The sequence below is a fragment of the Saimiri boliviensis genome, chromosome Y, assembly GCF_048565385.1.
Source record: "Saimiri boliviensis isolate mSaiBol1 chromosome Y, mSaiBol1.pri, whole genome shotgun sequence".
Lineage (NCBI taxonomy): Eukaryota > Metazoa > Chordata > Mammalia > Primates > Cebidae > Saimiri > Saimiri boliviensis.
In genome coordinates, this window is record NC_133471.1 from 20,972,987 (window position 1) to 20,994,826 (window position 21,840).

General features: G+C 42.8%; 1 protein-coding gene across 1 annotated transcript in view; it reads right to left on the reverse strand.

The window, feature by feature from the left end:
- The window catches only part of PRKX (protein kinase cAMP-dependent X-linked catalytic subunit), a 122,950-nt gene that overhangs the window by 11,332 nt on the left and 89,778 nt on the right, over positions 1–21,840 (reverse strand). The window contains exons 5-8 of the mRNA XM_074392377.1: positions 13,452–13,547; positions 8,302–8,359; positions 2,518–2,595; positions 751–899 (exon numbers count right to left, since the gene is read on the reverse strand). Of these exons, the coding sequence (XP_074248478.1) occupies positions 774–899; positions 2,518–2,595; positions 8,302–8,359; positions 13,452–13,547 (358 nt within the window). The 3' untranslated portion in view covers positions 751–773. The remainder of the gene's footprint in view (positions 1–750; positions 900–2,517; positions 2,596–8,301; positions 8,360–13,451; positions 13,548–21,840) is intronic.

A 21,840-nucleotide genomic window follows, 5' to 3' on the forward strand; every position in this document is an offset into this window, starting at 1 on the left:
TGGGTATTTTTCTTGCTTGTATGTTACAGGAAGAAAGAGCTAATTGAAGCCATATAACCAAGCAATTTAGAATTGAGGAGGAACTGAAAGCTCTTTCTAATCCATATTTCAAAACTAATAATAGACTTTCAAAGGCTCAAGGAAATAACAGAGTCAAAACCCTTTTTCAGTCATCTTAAATTAAAACTTAGCAAATTTCATGAGGGATTCCGAAAAATATTAAGATTATTTAAAAACTAATAATAGATCTTCAAAGGCTTAAAGAAATAAGAGACTCAACATCCTTTACCAGTCATCTTGAATTAAGCTTAGCAAGTTTCCTATAATGGTACAATTATTATTATTATTTTTTTAACCAAAAAGGACCTAGAAAGACTTTTGAAAATACTTGTTAATTATTGTAAGGAAGTTCGCCTGTCACTCAGGGTTTCCGATCAGGGACCCGAAGAGCTGTGCTTCTCCAATGTTCAGGCACACACAAATCGCCTAGGGGTCCCATGTAGATGTGCTCGTTCTGACCCAGGAGATGGGTTCGGGACTGTGATGCTGATGTCTCTGACCACACGCCAACCTGGAGTCACAGGCGTAGCTGTGTTTATGTCGCTGGCTCTGGGAACCATTCCCCTTGGCTCTGCTGCACCGCTGACCTCTGAGTGCATGCGGTAAGTCCCACTCAGTAAACAAAGCCTCATCTGGATGCGGGGTCGAGTCAGTCTCATTTTCCAGTAATTTCTAAATAGAAAGGCATACCTTCCAGATGTGAGCTCCTGTCCTCAGAAATTCTTGAAGATTTCTAAATCCTTCTGCAGCACGGGAGCGGCTTCGTCCCAGTCATTCTCAGGATACATTTCGAAGTTGGAGGTATCGCCGTCGCCAGAGATCTTGGGCACAATGGGAGGCTGTGAGAACGGCCGACACACAAAGGCACGGTTAGAGAGGAACAGTGGACGCTTGGACCCTGCACACGCCCCTTCACTTCTGTCACAGTGAAAGTGATTTGGAAAACACTAAAGCTGTCCTCCCTTTGTTTATGAACATGGCAATCTTGGAATTAAAATATTGTGAAGGAGGCCGGGTGTGGGGGCTCACGCCTGTAATCCTAACACTTTAAGAAACCTTGGTAGAAGGACTGCTTGAGCCTCACAAGTTTGAGACCAGCCTGGGGAGCATAGCGAGTCCCCTGTCTCTACAAAAAATACATAAACTTAGCTGCATGTGGTACAGTGCACCTGCACTTCCAGCTACTTAACAAGCTAAGGTGGGAGAATTGCCTGAGCCCAGGAGGTCGAGGCTTCAGTGAGCCATGATTGCACCACTGCGTTCCAGCCCGAGTGACAGAGTGAGATCCTGTCTCAAAATATATACATACATAGTGTTAAGTAAGCTATGGTACAGTCACGTGATGGAATACAATACACTTTTTTTAAAATGAGGAAGCTATCCAGGTATGCAGACAGGTCTCCAGATTATATAGTCAGGTGCAAAAAGCAAGACCACAAGAATGTACGTACTTTGCTACTCTAGATTTTTTATAAATGAGTGGCGAAAATAAGAATGCACATATCCATGTGGATTTTTATCAGCTCAAAGAAACTCTGGAAGGATACACAGAAAAGTCTAATGAAAGGTGATTACCTACAGGTTGCTTGGAGTGGGTGAGAGGGAGACTTGGTAATGTATATGTTTTAATATTGACTTGGTTTTTGACTCATGTGGATAGATAAAATGTATTCAAACTGATTTGCTAAAATGCAATTTAATACAGTAAAGTATTTGAAAAGGTAAAACTTTGATTAAAATGATACACATCAGGCCAGGCCCGGTGGCTCCCGCCTGTGATCCCAGCACTTTGGGAGGCTGAGGTGGGTGCATCATTTGAGGTCATGAGTTTGAGACTAGCCTGGCCAACATAGTGAAACCCCGCCTCTTCTGAAAATACAAAAAAAAATAGCTGGGTGTGGTGGTGCACATCTGTAATCCCAGCTACTTTGGAGGCTGAGACAGGAGAATCGCTGAAACCCAAGGGCAGAGACTGCAGTGATTTGAGATCGCTCCACTGTACTCCAGCCTGAGCGACAAAGTGAGACTCCATCTCAAAAAAAGAAAAAGTGTATCCTTGGGTCTGAGTTGAGGCCTGGAAATAAGCATTTCTAAGGGTTCTCCATTCCTTTGACTCTGAAGTGCAAAGGTGAAAACGCTACCACTGAAACATGCAGTTCAGACTGTTCACGACAGCCAAGATATGGAATCCACCTCAGTGTCCACCAATGGATGAACGGATAACAAAAACTCAGGAAGCAAATGTTGCCTCACACAGAAAGACAAACACCAGAGAGACGGTTAGCACTAAGACACTCACAGAGTAGGGAACTCTGCTTATGAACAGTTTCAGACAAATGTTTGTATTACATAAATTAATTGCATGTCAGCCATCAATAAAGAAGGCCCAGGATTCAGAGGCTGTCCCTCCTAACGGGAGAGCTGGGGCGTACCGAGTGACCCATGGATATTGCTTACCTTCAGTTTTCCCTGCGGAACAGCTTTCCAGTCCACGGACTGAAACCACCGATGGCGCTTCACGTCATTTGCCCCGTTCTTCAAAACAAACAACACGTGTCGTCAGTGTGAGGAATTTTGACAGGGCAGGAAAGAAAAACACCCCCAAAGAATCTCTGCATTATTTTAGTATCGAAATAAACAGAACATTTTGTGTAACTGTGCCCGGAGGGTGAGCTGCTAGGAAAACCTGCGAGCAAAGCCCTTGGTGTTTCGTTTGCCCTTTTTTATGGCAGAAGCAGGTCCAGTCATTCCGCTCCTGTGCAATGCCTTTGCGCTCCAGACCAAAGACTAAAAAGATAAACACGATTTCATCTCTCGACATAAAATTGGACACCCGTTCATTTCTCAGTCTGTCTCCTGTTTTCATCTTGGCAAACTTACTCAGTATTTTTACAGACATAGAAATTAGGGTTCACTGATCATTTGCTCAGTAAAACCAAGGAAGTAAACAAGACTAGGAATTCAGACCAAGGATGTCCAATTTAAAAGACCTTAGCAACAACATTGCACAGCCTTGCAATTAACAATGTGTGTTTAAGTCGGCCTACTTCATGCTCAAGGGGAGCACCAGGCATCGGCTGGCTCACGCTGCGGCCATCACGACCTCTGAAATCCTTCCCAAGTGCTCAGCCTGAAACCTCACCCTGCTTCCTTATTTTACACTTGTAGTGATGCTGTTATCAATTCAATGTGGGAAAGCAAAAGAAATAAATATCTAGCTTCCATGAAATAGAAGCCAGTAAGTATGAATTTTTAACATGTCTATCACTTAGCATTTTTGTAGACTTAAATTTCTTATCCTTAAATAGGAGTTTGTCCATGACCATATCTTAAAAAGCAAACAGTAGGGCTGGGCGCGATGGCTCAAGCCTGTAATCCCAGCACTTTGGGAGGCCAAGGCGGGTGGATCACAAGATCAAGAGATCGAGACCATCTTGGTCAACATGGTGAAACCCCGTCTCTACTAAAAATACTAAAAATTAGCTGGGCATGGTGGCGCATGCCTGTAATCCCAGCTACTCAGGAGGCTGAGGCAGGAGAATTGCCTGAACCCAGGAGGCTGAGGCAGGAGAATTGCCTGAACCCAGGAGGCGGACGTTGCGGTGAGCCGAAATCTGCGCCATTGCACTCCAGCCTGGGTAACAAGAGCGAAACTCTGTCTCAAAAAAAAAAAAAAAAGCAAACAGTGACGTGATTTTTTTCTACTTTTTTCCCATCTAGTTGTTCTGACAACTTTTTCTTTCCTTATTGCAAAATAGGTATTTTTGATCTATAGCTAAGTCAGGCAACAAAATAACAGCTGTGAGTTTTACCTTTAGCAATGCTGTGAATAAGAGTAAATAAGAGTGCTGTGACTAAAATAAGAGAATAAAATAAAACAACTTTTATCCATCAGATAAAATTGTGATTCAAATACTAAGGGATGTGTGTGCCTATATATAGTCACATGTATATATTGTAATGTATACTCACAAACATATTTTTATGTATACACACAGATATTTATATATACAGACATTTATATACAGACACAAGTTTATATAAACACACACACATATATACACACATTTATATGCATACATGTTTATACATACATATATTTATATATGCACACATACATACTTTACATACTTCATATGTGGTGTATATGTGTATACCACGACTCACATTCGTATTCAAACTAGTGTGTGTTTCTGTGTGTGTTTTATATGAACCATGGGGGGGTGTTGGGAGCAGCGGTTCATGTTTATAGTACAGGAGTTTGGAAAGCCGAGGAAGGAGAGGACGGCTTAAGCCCAGGAATTTGAAACAAACCTGGGCAACAAAGTACGACCTACTCTCTATAAAAATATATAGAAAATTACCTAGGCATGGTGATGCATGCATGTAGTCCCAGCTACTAGGGAGGCTGAGGTTGGAAAATCACTTGAGTCAAGGAGGTCCAGGCTGCAGTGAGCTGTCATCGCACCACTACACCCCAGACTGGCTGACAGAGCAAGACCCTGTCTCGGAAAAAAAAGAAGTGTTTGTCGATGTGTGTCTATAGTCATGACCCTCAAAATGATGTTTCAGACAACAATGGATGACATATGCAGTGATGCTCCCGTAAGATTATAATAAACTTAAAAACTCCTATCCCTTAGCGACGTCTCAGCCATTGTAACCACGGGCAATGAATCTGTTGCACATTCTACCACGTACATCATCTATGGCACCTAATACTTGGTAATGATAATAAATGACTATTGTCACTGGTTTAACTTTTACTATACTTTTTTTTGAAATGGAGTTTTACTCTGTCATCCAATCTGGAACACAGTTGTGCCACCTTGGCTCACTGAAATCTCCACCTACTGGCTTCAAGCAATTCTTGTGCCTAAGCCTCCCGAGTAGCTGGGACTCCAGCCATGCACCACCATGCCCAGGTAATTTTTGTATATTCTGTAGAGACAGAATTTCACTGTTGTTGCCTGCGCTGGTCTGAAACTCTTGAGCTCAAGCAATCCCCGTCTTGGCCTCCCAAAGTGCTAGGATTACAGACATGAGCCATTACTACTGGTATCACACTTTATGTTATACATACATACCTTTATTATATATTTATACCCATATATCTGTTTTATATAGATTTATATCTTATTTATATTTCTAAATATAGATATATAGTACATATTTCTAAGTATATATAATATATATAGATATAAACATCACTATTATATATAGTTTAGAGATAAATCTACATATATGTGCAATTATCTATTTATATATGTATAGATAAATCTATATTCTCTGACCTTTTTGTAAGTTGGTTTGTATACAAACTGTATAAAAATGCAATGTGTGTATACAGATACATACTTTATATTACATAAATAAATCTACATATATTTCTATATGTATATCTCTTTATACAGTTTACATTACATATATAAACTGTGCATGCAGATGCATGTGCATGTAGAAGGTGTGCTACTATAAAAAAAAGAAACCCATGTGCTAGACATTTCCCAACCCTGAAAGGCAGAGCAGTGTCCACAGAGGATGAAGAAGCTCAACAGAACAGATATGGTTCCAGAAGAACTGAAAAATTCACATATGAAGAGGTGCCAAGTGAAGAAAGAGGACCAGCAAGGTGTAAGGGTTACAGCTGCAAGAGCAGGTGGCTCACCTATCCCAGCTGTGTGAAGGTCACTGTGAAGACCAGGGAATTGTCACATGAGAATCGCAGGACAGAAATTAACCTGGAAGGTTCTGGACATCAAGCTAAGGCTCTGAGTCCCCAGGGTATGAATGACAGACCCTTCTTCCTAGGGAAGAAGCAGCAGTGATGAGTAACGTGAGTGGCCAGGGGGCAGGAGACCATAGGCAGCTATGACAACTGCCTGGGAATGCAGTGATACACCCTGGGTGAGGGTATCGGCGCAGCAGAGGACAGAGAGGTAGTCAGAGTGGGAGAAAGAGTAAGTGCTACTCTCTAGGGCACGCATAAACCAGGAGCTACCCAAGAACACATTTTATGAGACAGTGTCCTCCCTGACAAACTAAAAATAAACCTATCACAGACTCCAGCAGTCCCACTACTGGTATATACCCAAAGGAAAAAAAAAATGAGTAGATCAAAGAGATCTCTGCACCCCTATGGTCACTGCACAAAAATTCACAACAGCCAAGATACGGAATTAACCTACATCCCCATTAAGATGTGAGTAGATAAAGAAAATGTTTTATATATACACCATGGAGTACTATTTGGTCAGGAAAAGGAGGGAAATGTGGTCATTTTCAAAAACATGCATGAACCTGGAGGATAATATAATAAGAGAAATAATGCCCAGGCATGGTGGCTCATGCCTGTAATCCCAACACTTTAGGACGATAAGGCAGAAAGTTTATCCTGACTTGAGGTCAGGAGTTCATGACCAGCCTAGTGAACATGGTGAAACCCCATATGTACCCCAAAATACAAAAATTAGGCAGGCATAGTGGTAGGCACCTATAATCCCAGTTACTTAAGAGGCTGATACAGGAGCATCTCCTAAACCCAGGAGGCAGAAGTTCTGTAAGCAGGTATTGTACCACTGTACTCTGTATCTCTGTATCGCTGTACTCTGATAGTCTTGCTCTAGCCTGGGAGATAGAGTAGGACTCTGTATCAAGAAAAGAGGAAAATAAATAAGCCAGGCACAGATAGACAAATACAGCCTGACCTCACTTAAATGGGAAATCTAAAAAAGCAGAACTCATAGAAGAAGAGAGTAGAATCGTGGGTACCAAGGGCTGGGGAGGGGTGAGATGGGAAGTCATTACTCAAAGGAAAGAAAGGTGAGTGAGACAGGAGGAACAAGTTCAATTGGTTGCTTGCATAGCTAGGTGACTATAACTAATGATATATTTTCAAGCATCTCTAGAACAGTACAGCTTGCCAGGAGCAGTGCCTGTCACCTACAACCCTAGCACTTTATAGGGCTGAGGCAGGTGGATCACTTGAGCTCTGGAGTTCAAGACCAGCCTGGGCAATACATTGAGACCGGTCCCTTAAAAACACATTTTTTCAAAGAGCGAATCTTAAGTGTTCTCACCATAAATAAATGGTAATTACATGAGGTAATGTGTATGTTAATGAACTCAATGGACCATTCCACCATGGCTGCCAATTTCAAAACATAATAAATAATACCACTGTTCTTTGTTAATTTTTAAATTTTTTAAAAAATAAAATAAATTCAGTGTTTTCTTGTATCTCTTTCAGTTTATCTCCATATCAGGAAGCTTTAACCACACTTGAAGATCTAGCTTGTGAGTTTGTGAGTTTTCCCCAACTCGTTTCATTGGGAAACTTGTTCTTTCCCCATCACTATGCCACGCCCAGCAGAGTCTAGAATACCAAATGCTACAGAGAAAGTCAGTAGATTAGTGGTTCCTTACTTAGGGTAGGGGTCCCCAACCCCACGGCCATGAACCATTAGCAATCTATGGCCTGTTAGGAACCAAAATGGTCCACACAAGAGGAGGTGAGCAGCAGGCAGACCAGCAAAGCTTCGTCTGTATTTACAGCCACTCCCCATCACTCACATTACCAGCTCAACTCCACCTACTGTCAGATTAACGGTAGCATTACATTCTCATAGGAACACATACCCTATTGTGAACTGAAAATTCAAGAGATCTAGCTTGCGTGCTCCATGGAAAAGACGTCTTCCACAAAACTGGTCCCTGGTGCCAGAAAGGTTGGAGACTGCTGGCATAGGGCAAGAGAGAATCAAGAATAGCACAGTGATAACTGAAGGGTGCAGGGTTTCCTTTTTGAGATGGTAAAAATGTTTTACAATTAACTATAGGGTTAGCTGTCCATAATTGTGTGTATACTAAAAGCCACTGAATTGCACATTTTAGATAGGTAAATGGCATGGCATGTAAATTCACTCTACATAAAGCTGTTTAAAAATTAAACAAAATAACAAGTAATAACTTATAAATTGCTATTGCTGTATTAGCTGCTTGAAAGTAGGGGAGGCAAGGTGTACATTCAGTGTGACGTTGTGTGCCCAGGACCCCAGATTTCATAGAGCTTTCCTGGTGGTTTCAAGTAAAATAAATAAATAAAACACCGGATTTGAAATTGGGCCAGTGATGACATGCGACCACTAGCCTTGGTTTCTATCTGCACGTGTCAATGCTGGTGTTAAGATGACAGACACGCACATCGAGTGCCACTTAATACTCACGGGATCAAACGCTCACCTTCATGTTTCCTAACCGCCTTGTTCTGTCAACCACGAGCAGTTTCTTAATGAGGTCTCTATTTAGGGAAGGAGACAAGAAAAAAAAAGTGCACAGATTACATTATCAACATCAGCAAACAAGGGCCACAGAGATAACGTGTACACACGATGAGGACCAACACTTTCTAGTGCTTATTTCCTACTGTCGGCAGCTCTTAAATAACTTACGCAAGGCAGGGTTGCCCACGCACTGCTGAAGCTGAGGGAAGAGGGTTGATCACATCTTTGTAAAAAAAATACACCTGTGAGTAGGAAAGGGTGAAGTTGACATGTGACTGGCAGGCTGTCCCTGCAAAATAGAAGACATCTGCTTCCACAGCCACTCGTTGCCCTGGGGGCCTGCTTGTTTATGGGGTTCCTCTTTGAAAAGGCTGGCTTTCCCATAAGCACACAAATATCCAAGGATGAGTCTCTTCAGTCTGCTTCTTTACTCATCATCTTCCTTTTAAGCAATAGACCATCTCAGAAGTACAGCAAGCAGGAGGCCAAGCACACTGGCTCACATCTGTATTTCCAGCACTTTGAGAGGCCGAGGTAAGTGGATCACTTGATGTCAGGAGTTCGAGACCAGCCTAGTCAACATGGCAAAACCCCATCTCTACAAAAAAAAAAATTAGCTGGGCTTGCTGGCACATGCCTGTAGTCCCAGTTACTTGGGAGGCCGAGGCACAAGAACCACTTGAACTCAGGAAGCAAAGGTTGCAGTGAGCTGAGATTGAGCCACTGTACTCTAGCCTGGGCAACAGGGCTAGACTCCATCTAAAAAAATAAATAAATAAAATAATAATAATAATAGAGCAAACTCGTTCAATTAGGATGGGTAGTTGGAGATGATGCTGAAGACTTTCCCAGGAGATTAGGCAAGTTCTAAGATGTATATTTATAGAAGTAGAATTGATAATGTGTGTCTGTGTGTACACATGTAATACACAGAGTATATTATGCATAATAATATATATAATATGATGTAATAATGTAATATATTGAAGTCTCCCAAAACAATCCAATACCCATGACCCCAGTTTAAGTGGCTAGGCTTTCCTGGCATAAACTATGCCCCAGGGTGAGTAGCACAAACTTGGACTGGGTCACTCCTGGGTTCTGTGATGGACTGCAGAGTCTCCCACAAGCCAGGGGATGCCCCAGGTCAGACTCCAACATCAAGACTGTGAATCTTGCCAGTCCTGTCTGATCTGAAATTCTGGCAAGCAGTACGTATAGCCAGTCTCCTAAAGCCATGCTTCCTGAATTACGATGGGATGCTTGTCAAAGTTTACTGCTTCTCTGCCTCAAAGTAAAACTCAGAGACCATCTGTCCGCCCAGCTAAGGCTGAGCTTTTGTATCTATCCTGCAAGGCTGAAAAGCTTTGAGCAGGGTGTAGAATATAACAATCACTGAAAAGGCAGAAACCTGTCCACTACTTAGTGAGTTTCTCCTTCATTATTTTGACATGCTCCCCCTTGCCAAAAAAAATCAAGTTCATCAAACACTGTACCCCCAAAACATTCCCAAACAAATGTGGGGCTTTTCCCCCATATAATTTACACCACTGCCCACCCTCTTAGCACACACACTTAAAGCTCACTGGAGGGGACTATAAGAAAGGTTTATTTATGCTTTCATATTTTAAATAAACCTCTGTTTTCTTATAATCCCAGTTTTAAGTGTGTAAGCTAATGGGACGGGCAATGTTGTAAATTATGGGGAGGAAAAATCCACGTTTATTTCCGAATGTTTTGGGGATCACCTTAATAAACTTCAATTTTATTTATTTATTTATTTATTTTTGGAGACGAAGTTTCCCTCTCGTTGCCCAGGCTGGAGTGCAATGGTGTGATCTCGGCTCACCGCAAACTCCGCCTCCCAGGTTCTAGCAATTACCTTGCCTCAGCCTCCTGAGTAGCTGGGATTACAGGCGCCCACCACCATGCCCGGCTAATATTTTTGAATTTTTAGTAGAGACGGGGTTTCTCCATGTTGGTCAGGCTGGTCTCGAACTCCCAACCTCAGGTGATCCACCTGCTTCGGCCTCCCAAAGTGCTGGGATTACAGGTGCCCACAAGCCACCGCACCAGGTCAACTTCACTTTTATTTATTTACTTTTTTGGGGCGGGAGAAGAGGGCTGTTTAGCATGTAAGAAAGCAAAGTGTTTGATGACCTCGAATTTTTAAAAAAAGTTTTTTGGTGTTTGGCATCTAAGAAAATCAAGATTTATTTAAGATATAGGGCCTAATGGCTTGTAGTCCCAGCTATGCAGGGGACTGAAGTGGGAAGATCACTTGAGACCAAGAGTTCAAGACCAGCGGGGGCAACGGAGTAGGACTCCGTCTCTACAAAAAGTCAAAGCATTAGCCAGGCATGGTGGTGCATGCCTGTAGCACCTGCTACTCGGGAGGTGAGTTGGGGGCGTCACGTGAGCCCAGGACATCAAGGCTGAAGTGATCTCTGATTACGCCACTACACTCTAGCCTGTGTGACAGAGTAAGACACCCGTCTCTAAAAAAGAAAAAAAAAAAAAAGTAAAATACCAAAGCAAGCTCTTGTAAAGCAGTTTAGAAAGTTTAGAAAGTAACAATTGTGGATGAGAAGGGCCCCCCAAAGATGCAAAGCCCTATAAAGGAACAATAGAAGTGTCCACAGCTGTAGATGGGTCCACTGACCCTGCCAGGATAGACGACACATCTGCTGGAACTCTCTTGATATACTACAGTGAAAATTCTAAGTTGTACTTATGATCCTGGTGCCAGCTGGCTGCTCTTGGATGCAGGTACTTTCAGGCGTGAAAAAAACACCAGCAGATAACTTCTACTGAATTGGCAACCAGTCCCAGAGCTTTGTTTTGGTGTTTTTCTTTTCTTTTAAATGATATTTATTTCTATAAGAAATCCCAATTTTGACGTGCCATTTGCCCAGGCTTAGCTGGTCAAAAGTTGCAGAAACCAACATATGACCTTAAAAAGCTAAGAATCAAAATTCTAGCCTCATGGACAACCAGGACGGTGATTTGGATAAGACAATGCATCTTTACGGCCAAGTGCAGTGGCTCACGCCTGTAATTCCAACACTTGGGAAGGACGATCACTTGAGCTCAGGAGTTCAAGACCAGCCTGGGCAACACAGAAAGACCCCCATACTAATCTCTACCAAAAAGAGGAAAGATAACGAGTCACTGAGATCTTGCTTCCCAGCCAATTTGATAACATTCAGCAAATAATGGGAAGAAGTGAAGTTTTACTCAATTACCACCGTTCCTGCTCTTGGTGGACCCGCACCGGGTATGTGAAGACACAGGGGCGTTGTGGGAACACTGGAAGGGGCTGGGAGCTGCGTAAAGAGAGGCACGTGACATCAGACAATACCAAGATGGCCACTGCTGGTTCCCTACTCTCAACGAAGGTACACTAGGAGACGAAGACAGAAAAGTGGCAAGAGACCAGACTGATCACGCTTCTGGTTTCTTCTATTTCTGTAATTCACGTTTTTTTTTGTTCCCACAGAACACTGGAAACCTCTCTCTATATCTATATATGTACACACACACATATACATACACATACATAGGCATACACATGTATATATACACACAGTATGTGTATATATATTTACATATATATAAATATAGGTAGCCAATATACATAAATATACTTATATTTATGTGTGTATTTATTTTTTAATTTTAATTTTTTTTTTGAGACAGGGTCTCACTCTTTCACCCAGTCTGGAGTGCAGTGGCATAATCACAGCTCACTGCAGCCTCGACTTCCTGGGCTCAAGGAGTCCTTCCACCTCAGCCTCCCTAGTAGCTGGGACCACAGGCCATGCTACCGTGCCCAGCTAATTTTTTAATATTTTTGTAGACATGGGGTCTTGCTACATTGTCCAGGCTGGCCTCAAACCACTGGCCCCAAGCAATCCTGCCACCTGAGCCCCCTGAAGTGCTGGGATTACAGGCATGAGCCTCTCACCTGGCCAAACTTGATCATGAAAATGCTTTGCCATCCACTTGATATAATGTCACTCAACTCAGATGGGATTTGGGGCCTGGGAGAGAAGGTCTATATAAGCTTTCTATTTTCTTTCAGAGCAGCTGGTTTCTGAAGCGCTGTTTCCACTGCCTCCCTATTCGCTGGACAGGGTGTCCCTTCTAGGTGACTCATTGTTAAGCAGAGCCTCGTTTTCTCGCTAAAGCCTTTTAAAGCTTGCCTCTAGCGTGTCAAGCACAACAAAAGCTCAAGTCAATAAAAACAGGACCCTATCTTCTATTCAGACTAAGAAGCTCTGCTTAGGATGCGGAACATTCGCCACCAAGAAACTCAACTGAAGGGAGCCAGGGGCCCCATAAAGGCATATTCAAAACAGCCTGGTCCAGTGCCCGGAAATGAAGTCTTCTCTGAACTGAACTTCCACCAGCTCCTAAACAAATAGCCCATGGAAAAGAAAAGTTTAATTCTCAACTAGATGCATTTAGCTCTAGTTTGCGCCTGGGGGGCTGGTGCACACATCAACTCATCTGAAAAATACCGTGAAACAAACAGAAATCAGTGCTTATTACAGCAAAAATGGCTTCCAGGTGACCAGAATGAGTAAGGTAGACAGAAAACCAAAACCATATTTATATTTAACAAAAAATATAATTTTTCCCTACTGCCACAAGCTTAAAAAATGTGTATACCCTTAATAAAATAGGTGTCCAAAGTCACCAATGTCCAGCAACTGTAAGTGTTCTTGAAGCAACATGCTCAGAACTGAAAATGCTGACATTAAAAAGGACTTAGGCTGAGCATAATTAAAAGCAGGAGAGAAAGGATAAGACTCTGCTAAATGCATCAACAGTTATGCTAGCCACAGAACTAGGAGGATCCTGCTTGTCAAATTCCAAAACTGCTCTTACAAAATACGATGACAAACTTGCTCATCTGCTTACTTTAAATATAACATTATCACCAAAAGAATAAAATATGGTCAAGAGTCATTAAAATATGAAGTTATCTTTTTTCTTATTTACATGTAAATGAAATACGGTATTCCACAGAGTGCATGTTTTCAGGGTGATTTTAGACACTTTAAAAATAAACATAACCCCAAGGTAAGGCAAGGTTTTACTTACTTTACATTGAAATCCAAATGTCTAGGGAAATCTGTTTTGCCTGCAAGAATTTTCTGATAAATGCCAAATGAGTTGTCATCAAAAAATGGAGGAAACCTGTTAGAAAATCAAACATGTATTTTCAGTGGGGAGGAAGCATGGAAAAATATCCTCACTTTGTAATGATAGCTTTTTCTGCTTAACATAGGGAAAAGATAATTTATTTTGCATGTACTCTTCCTCTGAACACTGAAGTCATGTGATCTGAAGGCATGTAACAGTCAGATATTCTAGGAAGCAAGTCATAATTCCAGGCATTATGTGCCACACCTGCAGTGTAGAGTAAGCTCCCTTATGGAGTACAGAAAGACTGAGAGGTGGCTGCTGAGCAGAAGGCAACTCCTTCAGGCATCTTATTCAGAGGGGCCACCAGCCCATTCCTTAACTGTGCACTAAAAACTGGAGAGAAATGTTCTCTTAGTTTATTGCCGTGAATGCATCACCATGACTAAAAGCATGGAACTCAAATGTCTCAACCTCAAAAAGACAAGCGGTCCAAATAAAAAAATGGAAAGCTGGTCTTAACAGACATTTCAACAAAGAAAACATGGAAAAGGCCAGCAGGTATGTGAAAAAAATGCTCAACTCCCTAATCATCAGGGAACTACAAACCAAAACCTCAGTGAGGTAGCAATCATCTCAACCCAGTTAAGACAGCTATTATCAAAAAGACACTATAATCCCAGACCCTTAGGAGGCTGAAGGGGGCTGGATCACTTAAGATCAGGATTTGAGACCAACCTGGCCAACAGTGAAACCCTGTCGCTACTAAAAATACAAAAATTAGCCAAGTGTAGTGGCACACACCTGTAATCCCAGGTATTCAGTAGACCGAGGGAGGAGAATCACTTAAACCTGGGAGGAGGTGGTCACAGAGGCAAGATCATGCCATTGCCCTCTAGTCTGGGCAACAGGAGCAAAACTCTGTCTCAAAAAAAAGAGACACAAAAATAAATAACAAATGCTGGTGAGGATGTGGAGAAAAGGAAACTCTTTTTTGTTTTTTAACACAGAGTCTTGCTCTGGTGCCCAAGGTAGACTGCAGTGGTGCAATCTCAGCTCCCTACAATCTCTGCCTCCCAGCTCAAGCATTCGACCTGCCTCGGCCTTCCAGGTAGCTGGAACCACAGGTACCCACTGTCACACTGGCTAGTTTTTGTATTTTTTGGTAAAAGTGGGGTGTCACTATGTTGTCCGGGCTGGTCTTAAAGTCCTGGGTTCAAGCAATCCATCCATCTTGGTCTCCCAAAGTGCTAAGATTACCAGCTTGAGCCACTGTGCCGGGCCAAAAAAAACACAAAAAACTCTTACGTATGCAATGTTGGTCAGAATGTAAACTGTCAGAGCCATGAAGAACAGTATATAGGTTCCTCAAAAAACTAGAAATGAACTATTATGTGACCCAGCCATCACATTAAGAGGTATTTATTTAAAGGAAAGGAAGTCATGATATCAGAGAGACATTAGCACGCCCATGTTTAACGCAGCACCATTCACAGCAGCTAAGACAGAGAATAAACGTAGTGTCCATTAACAGACGAACTGTTAGGTAAAGAAAAGGTGGTATTTACACACAGTAGAATACTATTCAGCTATGAAAAAGAATAAAATCCTCTGACTGGCAGCAACATGGATGAAACTGGAGGACGTTATGCTGGGTGAAATAAGCCAGGAACAGAACATTAAATACCACTTGCGCTTACTCATACGTGGAAGCTAAAGAAAAGCTGATTTCCTGAAAGGATATAAAAGAATGGAAGATATCAGAGGCTGGGAAGGGAAGAAGTGAGAGATGGGGGAGATTTGCTAGAAAATGCAAAATTACAACCAAAAAAGAAGAATATTTTCTAGTGTTCTATAGCCTTGTTATTGCTAATTATACAATAATTACATTATACAATAATTAGCAGTAACATATTGTATAGTTTCAAATAGATAGAAGATAAATTGAATGTTCCTAACACAGAGAATGGTAAATGACTGAAGTGATGAATATGCTAATTATCCTGATCTGATTATGACCCTCTTTGTAGCAAAGCATCACTGCGTACCCCAAGAATATGTGCAATTACTATGTGTCAATTTAAAAAATAAAATAAGCCTGGGAAATATGGCAAAACCCAGTTAAAAAAAAAAACAACTTGCTGGGTGCAGCGGTGCACATATGTGGTCCCAACTACTTATGAGCCTGAGGTGGGAGAATGGCTTGGAGGTCAAGGCTGCAGCTGTAATCATGTCACTGTACTCCAAGCTTGGTGACAGAGTGACACCTTGCCTCAAATAAAATAAAATGTAAATAGGCCAGGCACTTTGAGAGGTGGAGGTGGCCAACTCACTTGAGATTAGGAGTTCCAGACCAGCCTCACTAACATGGCGAAACAAGTCTGTACTAAAAATACAAAAATTGGCTGGGTTGGTTGAGGGTGCCTATAGTCCCAGCTACTCAGGAGGCTGAGGCAGGAGAATTATTTGAACCTGGTAGGCAGAAGTTGCAGTGACTTGAGATCGCACCACTGCACTCCAGCTTAGGTGGCACAACAGGATGGAGTAAATAAATGAATTAAATTAAATAAAATATTAAGTAATTGTTAAAGTGTATAGTGGTGAATATGTCACTATGTCCAAGAACAGGACACCATCCTTGAGGCTTCCTTCTATCTACAGCACAAGCAATACCTTGAAGAGCCTGGTATTGACCCTTACTGCATGGCAAGTCAATGTCAGTGAGCTACTTTTGTTTGAGACAGGGTCTGCCTCTGTTGCCCAGGCTGGAATGCCACAGTATGATCTTGCCTCACTGCACTGAGCCTTGACCTCCAGGGCTCAAACTGTGCTCCCACCTCAGCCTCCTGAGCAGCTGCGGTTACAGGTGCACACTACCAGGCCAGGCTGTTAAATTTTTGGTAGAGATAAAGTCTCACTATGTTGCCCAGGCTGGTCTCAAATATTTGGGCTCCAGCAATCCTCTTACTTCAGCCTTCCAAAGTACTAGGACTACAGACGTAAGACACCATTACCTAGCAGTGAACTTCTTTGTATTTCTCATTCACATAAAAGTATGTGCCACACGACAGGTGCTCAATAAATGTGTATAGGCTGAATGAAGAGCCTGAATTATACTAGACCATATTTTTCTTTCTTTTTTGAGACAGGTTTTGACTCTGTCACCCAGGCTGGAGTGCAGTGGTGCAATCATAGCTCGCTGTAGCCTTGACCGCCCCCAGGAGGTGACCCCGCCCCTCAGCCTCCCATGTAGCTGGGACCACAGGTGTGTGTCACCATGCCTGGCTAATTTTTTGACTTTATGTAGGGATGTGGTCTCACTGTGTGACTACTTTTAAGGTGCAGGAGCAGAGTCCATACTTGGAACTGAGACTGGATGGTCTGCAAAGCTGACCAAATCTCTTTACCCAAAGAAAACCGTTTCTTGACCCCTGGAGACCAGAAGAAAGGTGGAAATACATGCAAATACAGCCTTGAAAATAGTGGTATAAAAAAATGAGATCGTCATACTACGCTTTCTTGACTGTAGTAAAAAGATCGTAGTCCTGCTGCAGAAACCAACAGACTTATCTTTAGTAATATCTAGAAATTTAAAAAATATGTGAAATAAACTAAAAATATATATATATACCTAAAACTGCAAAGACCAAGCTAAATCCGAGAAAATCTAGAAGTCAACTGCATTAGTCCACTTTCAGTCTGCTATAAAGAACTACCTGAGACTGGGTAATTTATAAAGAAAAGAGATTTAATTGACTCACTGTTCCCCAAGGCTGGGGAGGCCTCAGGAAACTTACAATCATGGTGGAAGGTGAAGGGGAGGCAAGGCACACCTTACATGGTGGCAGATGAGGAAGAGTGAGCAAAGGAGAAAGTGCTACACTCCTATACCCGCAGATCTTCTAACTCCATTACAAGGCAGTACTAGGGGGTGTGGCTAAACCACCAGAAACCACTCCCATGATCCCATCACCTCTCATTAGGTCCCTCCTCCAACACTAGGGACGACACTGGAACATGAGATTTGCGTGGGGACACAAATCCAAACCATATCAACAACCAGTGAATGTATACTAGATACCTACATGTCCAAGGCACAAGTTGTACTTCTGAGATTTTCTCATATTGACCAGAACTCATATTGACTCAAAGTCATGCTTTCTATTTAAGCTTCTTTTGACTTAGATATTCTAATTCAGGGATGCTAGCAACGGAAATACCTTATAAAACGGAGCTTTCAAATGACACCCTCATTGATGATCAGAAATGACAATGAGCAAAAATAATTCTCCTGTAGATTTCAGATCGCTTCCTGACCTAAACAAAATTCAGTGGAGTGGGTGGAATGAGACGTTCCTAAAAAGATATATCCGTGATTTTGCCCTAACAACCTGTGAATGGGACCTTACTGGCAAATAGGGTCTTTTCAGATAGAAATTAACTCGAGGAGTTACAGATGAGATCATCCTGGAATAGGGTAGGCCCAAATCCAATGGCAGGTGTCCTCATAAAAGACTTCAGAGACACACGAGAAACCCACATGGAGGCAGAGGCAGAGACTGCAGTGAAGCAGCCACAAGTCCAGAGATACCTGGAAGGCCCTAGGAACTGGGACAGGCAGGGGGGACCCTCCCCCCAAGTCTCCAGAGGGAAGTAGATACACCTGCAGTGGATCCAGGTCGTAATGCCCAGACCTGGAATGAGACCTTATTCAGCAACAGGATCTCTGCAGATGTGATTAAGTAAGATGAGACCATCCTGGAGTAAGATGGCCCTAAATCCAATGGCAGGTGTCCTCATAAGAGATTGCAGATGAGATACAGACACAGAGGAGAAAGCCACGTGGAGGCGGAGTCAGAGACCGCAGTGACGTGGCCACAAGTCCAGGGATGCCGGAGCTCCCAGGAGCTGGGAGACGAAGGAAGGAGCATTCCCTGCAGCGCAGTCCTGAGACACTTTGATCTCAAGCTTCCAGTCTCCAGGACTGGGAGAGGATAATTTCTCTGGTTTAAACCTTCTCACCTGTGGCAATCTCTAACAGCGGCGCCAGGACATTTATACCTAGAACCACACACATGAACTGTCCAATCCACTGCAGTGAAGAAAAATTCAAAGACAAACTAGAGAAATGTGAACTATAAAAATGGAAATGAATGGGAGAGGTCACAGAGAAGCAGTGAGTTACATGAGGAAATCAAAGACGCTGAAGGAATGTAAAGCATTAGGTGTGTGCGATGTGGCCCTAACACAAACTTGTTCATTCTGAAACAACATTTCAGTTGCTCAGTTTTGCTCTTCAGCATGAAGGTGGCTTTTCCATTAGAGTACCTCTCTGGGCGGCTAGTTCTGGAGTTACAAGCCATCACCCAGGCCAGGCTGGGAAGCAGAGCTCCGAGTACAGACACTCATCTGATCCTTGCCAACACTGATGCCTTAGATGTTAACTACCCCCCAAGCCCGTCCTTCCTCATCTGTCAGCAGCGCTCCCTATAACGGCAGCTGGGGGAGATGCATTCCCGTTTCTTTCTGGGTTTGGATGGCAGCCGTCTCAATACATTCAGCTGTGTGATTTCATTGGGGAAATGTACAAATATAGAACTGGAACATTAAACTCCAGAAGGAAATGTGTCATACACACCTAAAAACATTTATGGAGAATAATAAATGAAATGCTCTTGGTCAGTAGACATTACATGCCAAGATCATGTGAAAGATATTTAATGTGTGTAAACAAATACATAATAGATGAGCATTAACTGATCATCTTGCCCAAAAGAAAAAGCACAAATAGTGTGTGTGCATATCTGAGAAACAGCACTCCCTGGACGCCTGGGCAGTACCTTCTCAAATCCCCACATTTCTGTCTCTAAATATACAGACTGCTTCCAGTTCTTACCAAGTCGGGAATAAATTCTCATTATGTGGCACTTGGGCATATAAGCAAGTTAAACTGATCTATGGTGACAGCTATAAATGCAAGGACAATCTGCTAAACAGCATAAATGCAAACTCAATATTTTTACCTTAAAAATTCAGGCCAAGGCTAGGCACCATGGCTCAAGCCTGTTATCCAAGCATTTGGACAGGCCAATGCAGCAGGAGGATTGCTTGAGCCCAGGAGTTCAAGACTGGCCTGAACAACATGGTAAGACCTCATTTCTACAAAAAATTTTAAAACTAGCTGGATGTAGTGGTGTACACCTGTGATCCTAGCTAATCAAGGCTGCAGAGCAAGAATCACTTGAGCCCAGGTCAAGGTTTTAGTGAGTTATGATTGTGCCACTGCACTCAAGACTGAGATAGAGTGAGACACTATCTCAAAAGAAAAAACACTGGGCACAGTGGTTCATCACTGTAATCCCAGCATTTTGAGAGGCCAAGGCAGGAAAGTTGCTTGAACCCAGGAGTTCAAAACCAGCCTTGATAACACAGTGAGACCTCGCCTTTACAAAAAATTTAAAAATTAGCTGTACATGCCAGTGTGTGCCTGTATTCCCAGCTACAGCCTTCTGTGATCCCAATAAGCTGATGCATGAGAACTGCTTAAGCTCAGTAGATAAAGTCTTCAATTAGCTATGATTGCTACTTCACTCCAGTCTGGACATAGAACAAGAATTTTTCAACAGTCTATTTCAAAATGCCATTCAAAAGGAAAAAAATGCTGGGTCCAGTGGCTCATGCCTGTAATCTTAGCACTTTGGAAGGTTGAGCTGGGAATATCCTTTGAGCCAAAGAATATGAAATCAGCCTGAATAACATAGCAAGACTCTATCTCTACAAAAAAATTTTTAAGAATTAGCCAGGCATGGTGTAACATGTACCTGTCAACCCAGCTACTCAGGAGGCAGAAACAGGAGGATCACTTAAGCCCAGTAGGTGGAGGTGCAGTGGGCCATGACTGCACCATTGCACTCCTGCCTGGACGACAGCAAGACTGCAAAAACCAAACAAACAAACAAACAAACAGAGCAAAAAGAAAAGACTTCATGCTAATCGTGCAACTAGCTCTATCATTTGCCAGTAAAATGTGAATGCAACCATTTCACCTACCTACATCTTCCTGTAAAATGAATGGTCGAGGCACATAAATTGGGTGTTCTAAGCTGATGTTTTCCCTTTTACTCAGAGACCTCTGCTAGAAAAACACCTTCGTAACTATCAGCTGACACACTACCTGCCCCAGTTCTGAAGACCAGGGCTAGTCTTGAAAAAAAGGTGCTTTGAAAATGGGTTCAAGAAAAGGAAGACACAGACATTAGAGACAAGAAGAAAGCCCTCACTAACATTTTGTCCTACCTTGACTTCCTCAAAGATCCCTGCACCAGTACTTCAAATTAAAAACAAACATCTACGCTGGGCCTAGTGGCTCACGCCTGCTATCTGAGCACTTTGGGAGGCTGAGGCAGCTGAATCACTTGAGATCAGGAGTTCAAGACCAGCCTGGCCAACATGATGAAATGCAGTCTCCATTAAAAATACAAAAATTAGCCAGGCATGGTGGCAGGCACTTGCAATCGTAGCACTTGGGAAGCTGAGGCATGCTAATCACGTGAACCCAAGCAGCAGAGGTTGCACTGGGCCAAGATCACACCACCACAGTGTCTACCTGGGTGACAGAGGGAGAGTCCCTCTAAAATAACAATAATAACAATAATAAATAAATATAAAGTTTGTGCTCCTCAGATGAAGCAGACTGAGGTGGAAGATGAGAAGGGGAAGTGGAGGGCCAGGAAGCGGAAGCGGCAGCACACGGGGCAGAGTGGAGGGTGAAAATAGTCCTGGGGCCCCTCGCCTGGGCCATCACAGCAGTGGCTCTCAAAGTGCAGTCCCAGGATGGTTTCCAACCTCAATTCAGGGATGGGTGAAGTCGCTTTTCTGACCCCAGTTCTGAATAGTGACACATTTTCTTCCTATGCTCAGCTAAACAACACGCTACGCAGCACGGCAGACAAAGGGAGAAGCCAGCAGCCCTTGTGAAAGCTGGACGCTAAAGAGATTCAAAAAACGCAGAAGATGTGGCCAACCTCCTCAAGAATGTTTTTCTCTCTTTTTAGAGACAGGGTCTCTGTCACCCAGGCTGGAGTGCAGTGGTGAGACCACAGCTCACTGCAGCCTTGACCTCCCAGCCTTGAGTGATCCTCCTGCCTCAGCCTCCCAAAGTACCCGGACCACAGGCATGCAATACCACACCCAGCTAATTGGTCTAGTTCTTTTATTTTATTTTTTGTAGAGATGGGGGTCTCACTATGTTGCCCAGGCTGGCCTCCAACTCCTGGGCTCAAGTGATCCTCCCACCTCAGCCTCCTGAAGTGCTGGAATTACAGGCATGCACCAGTATGTTGAACTA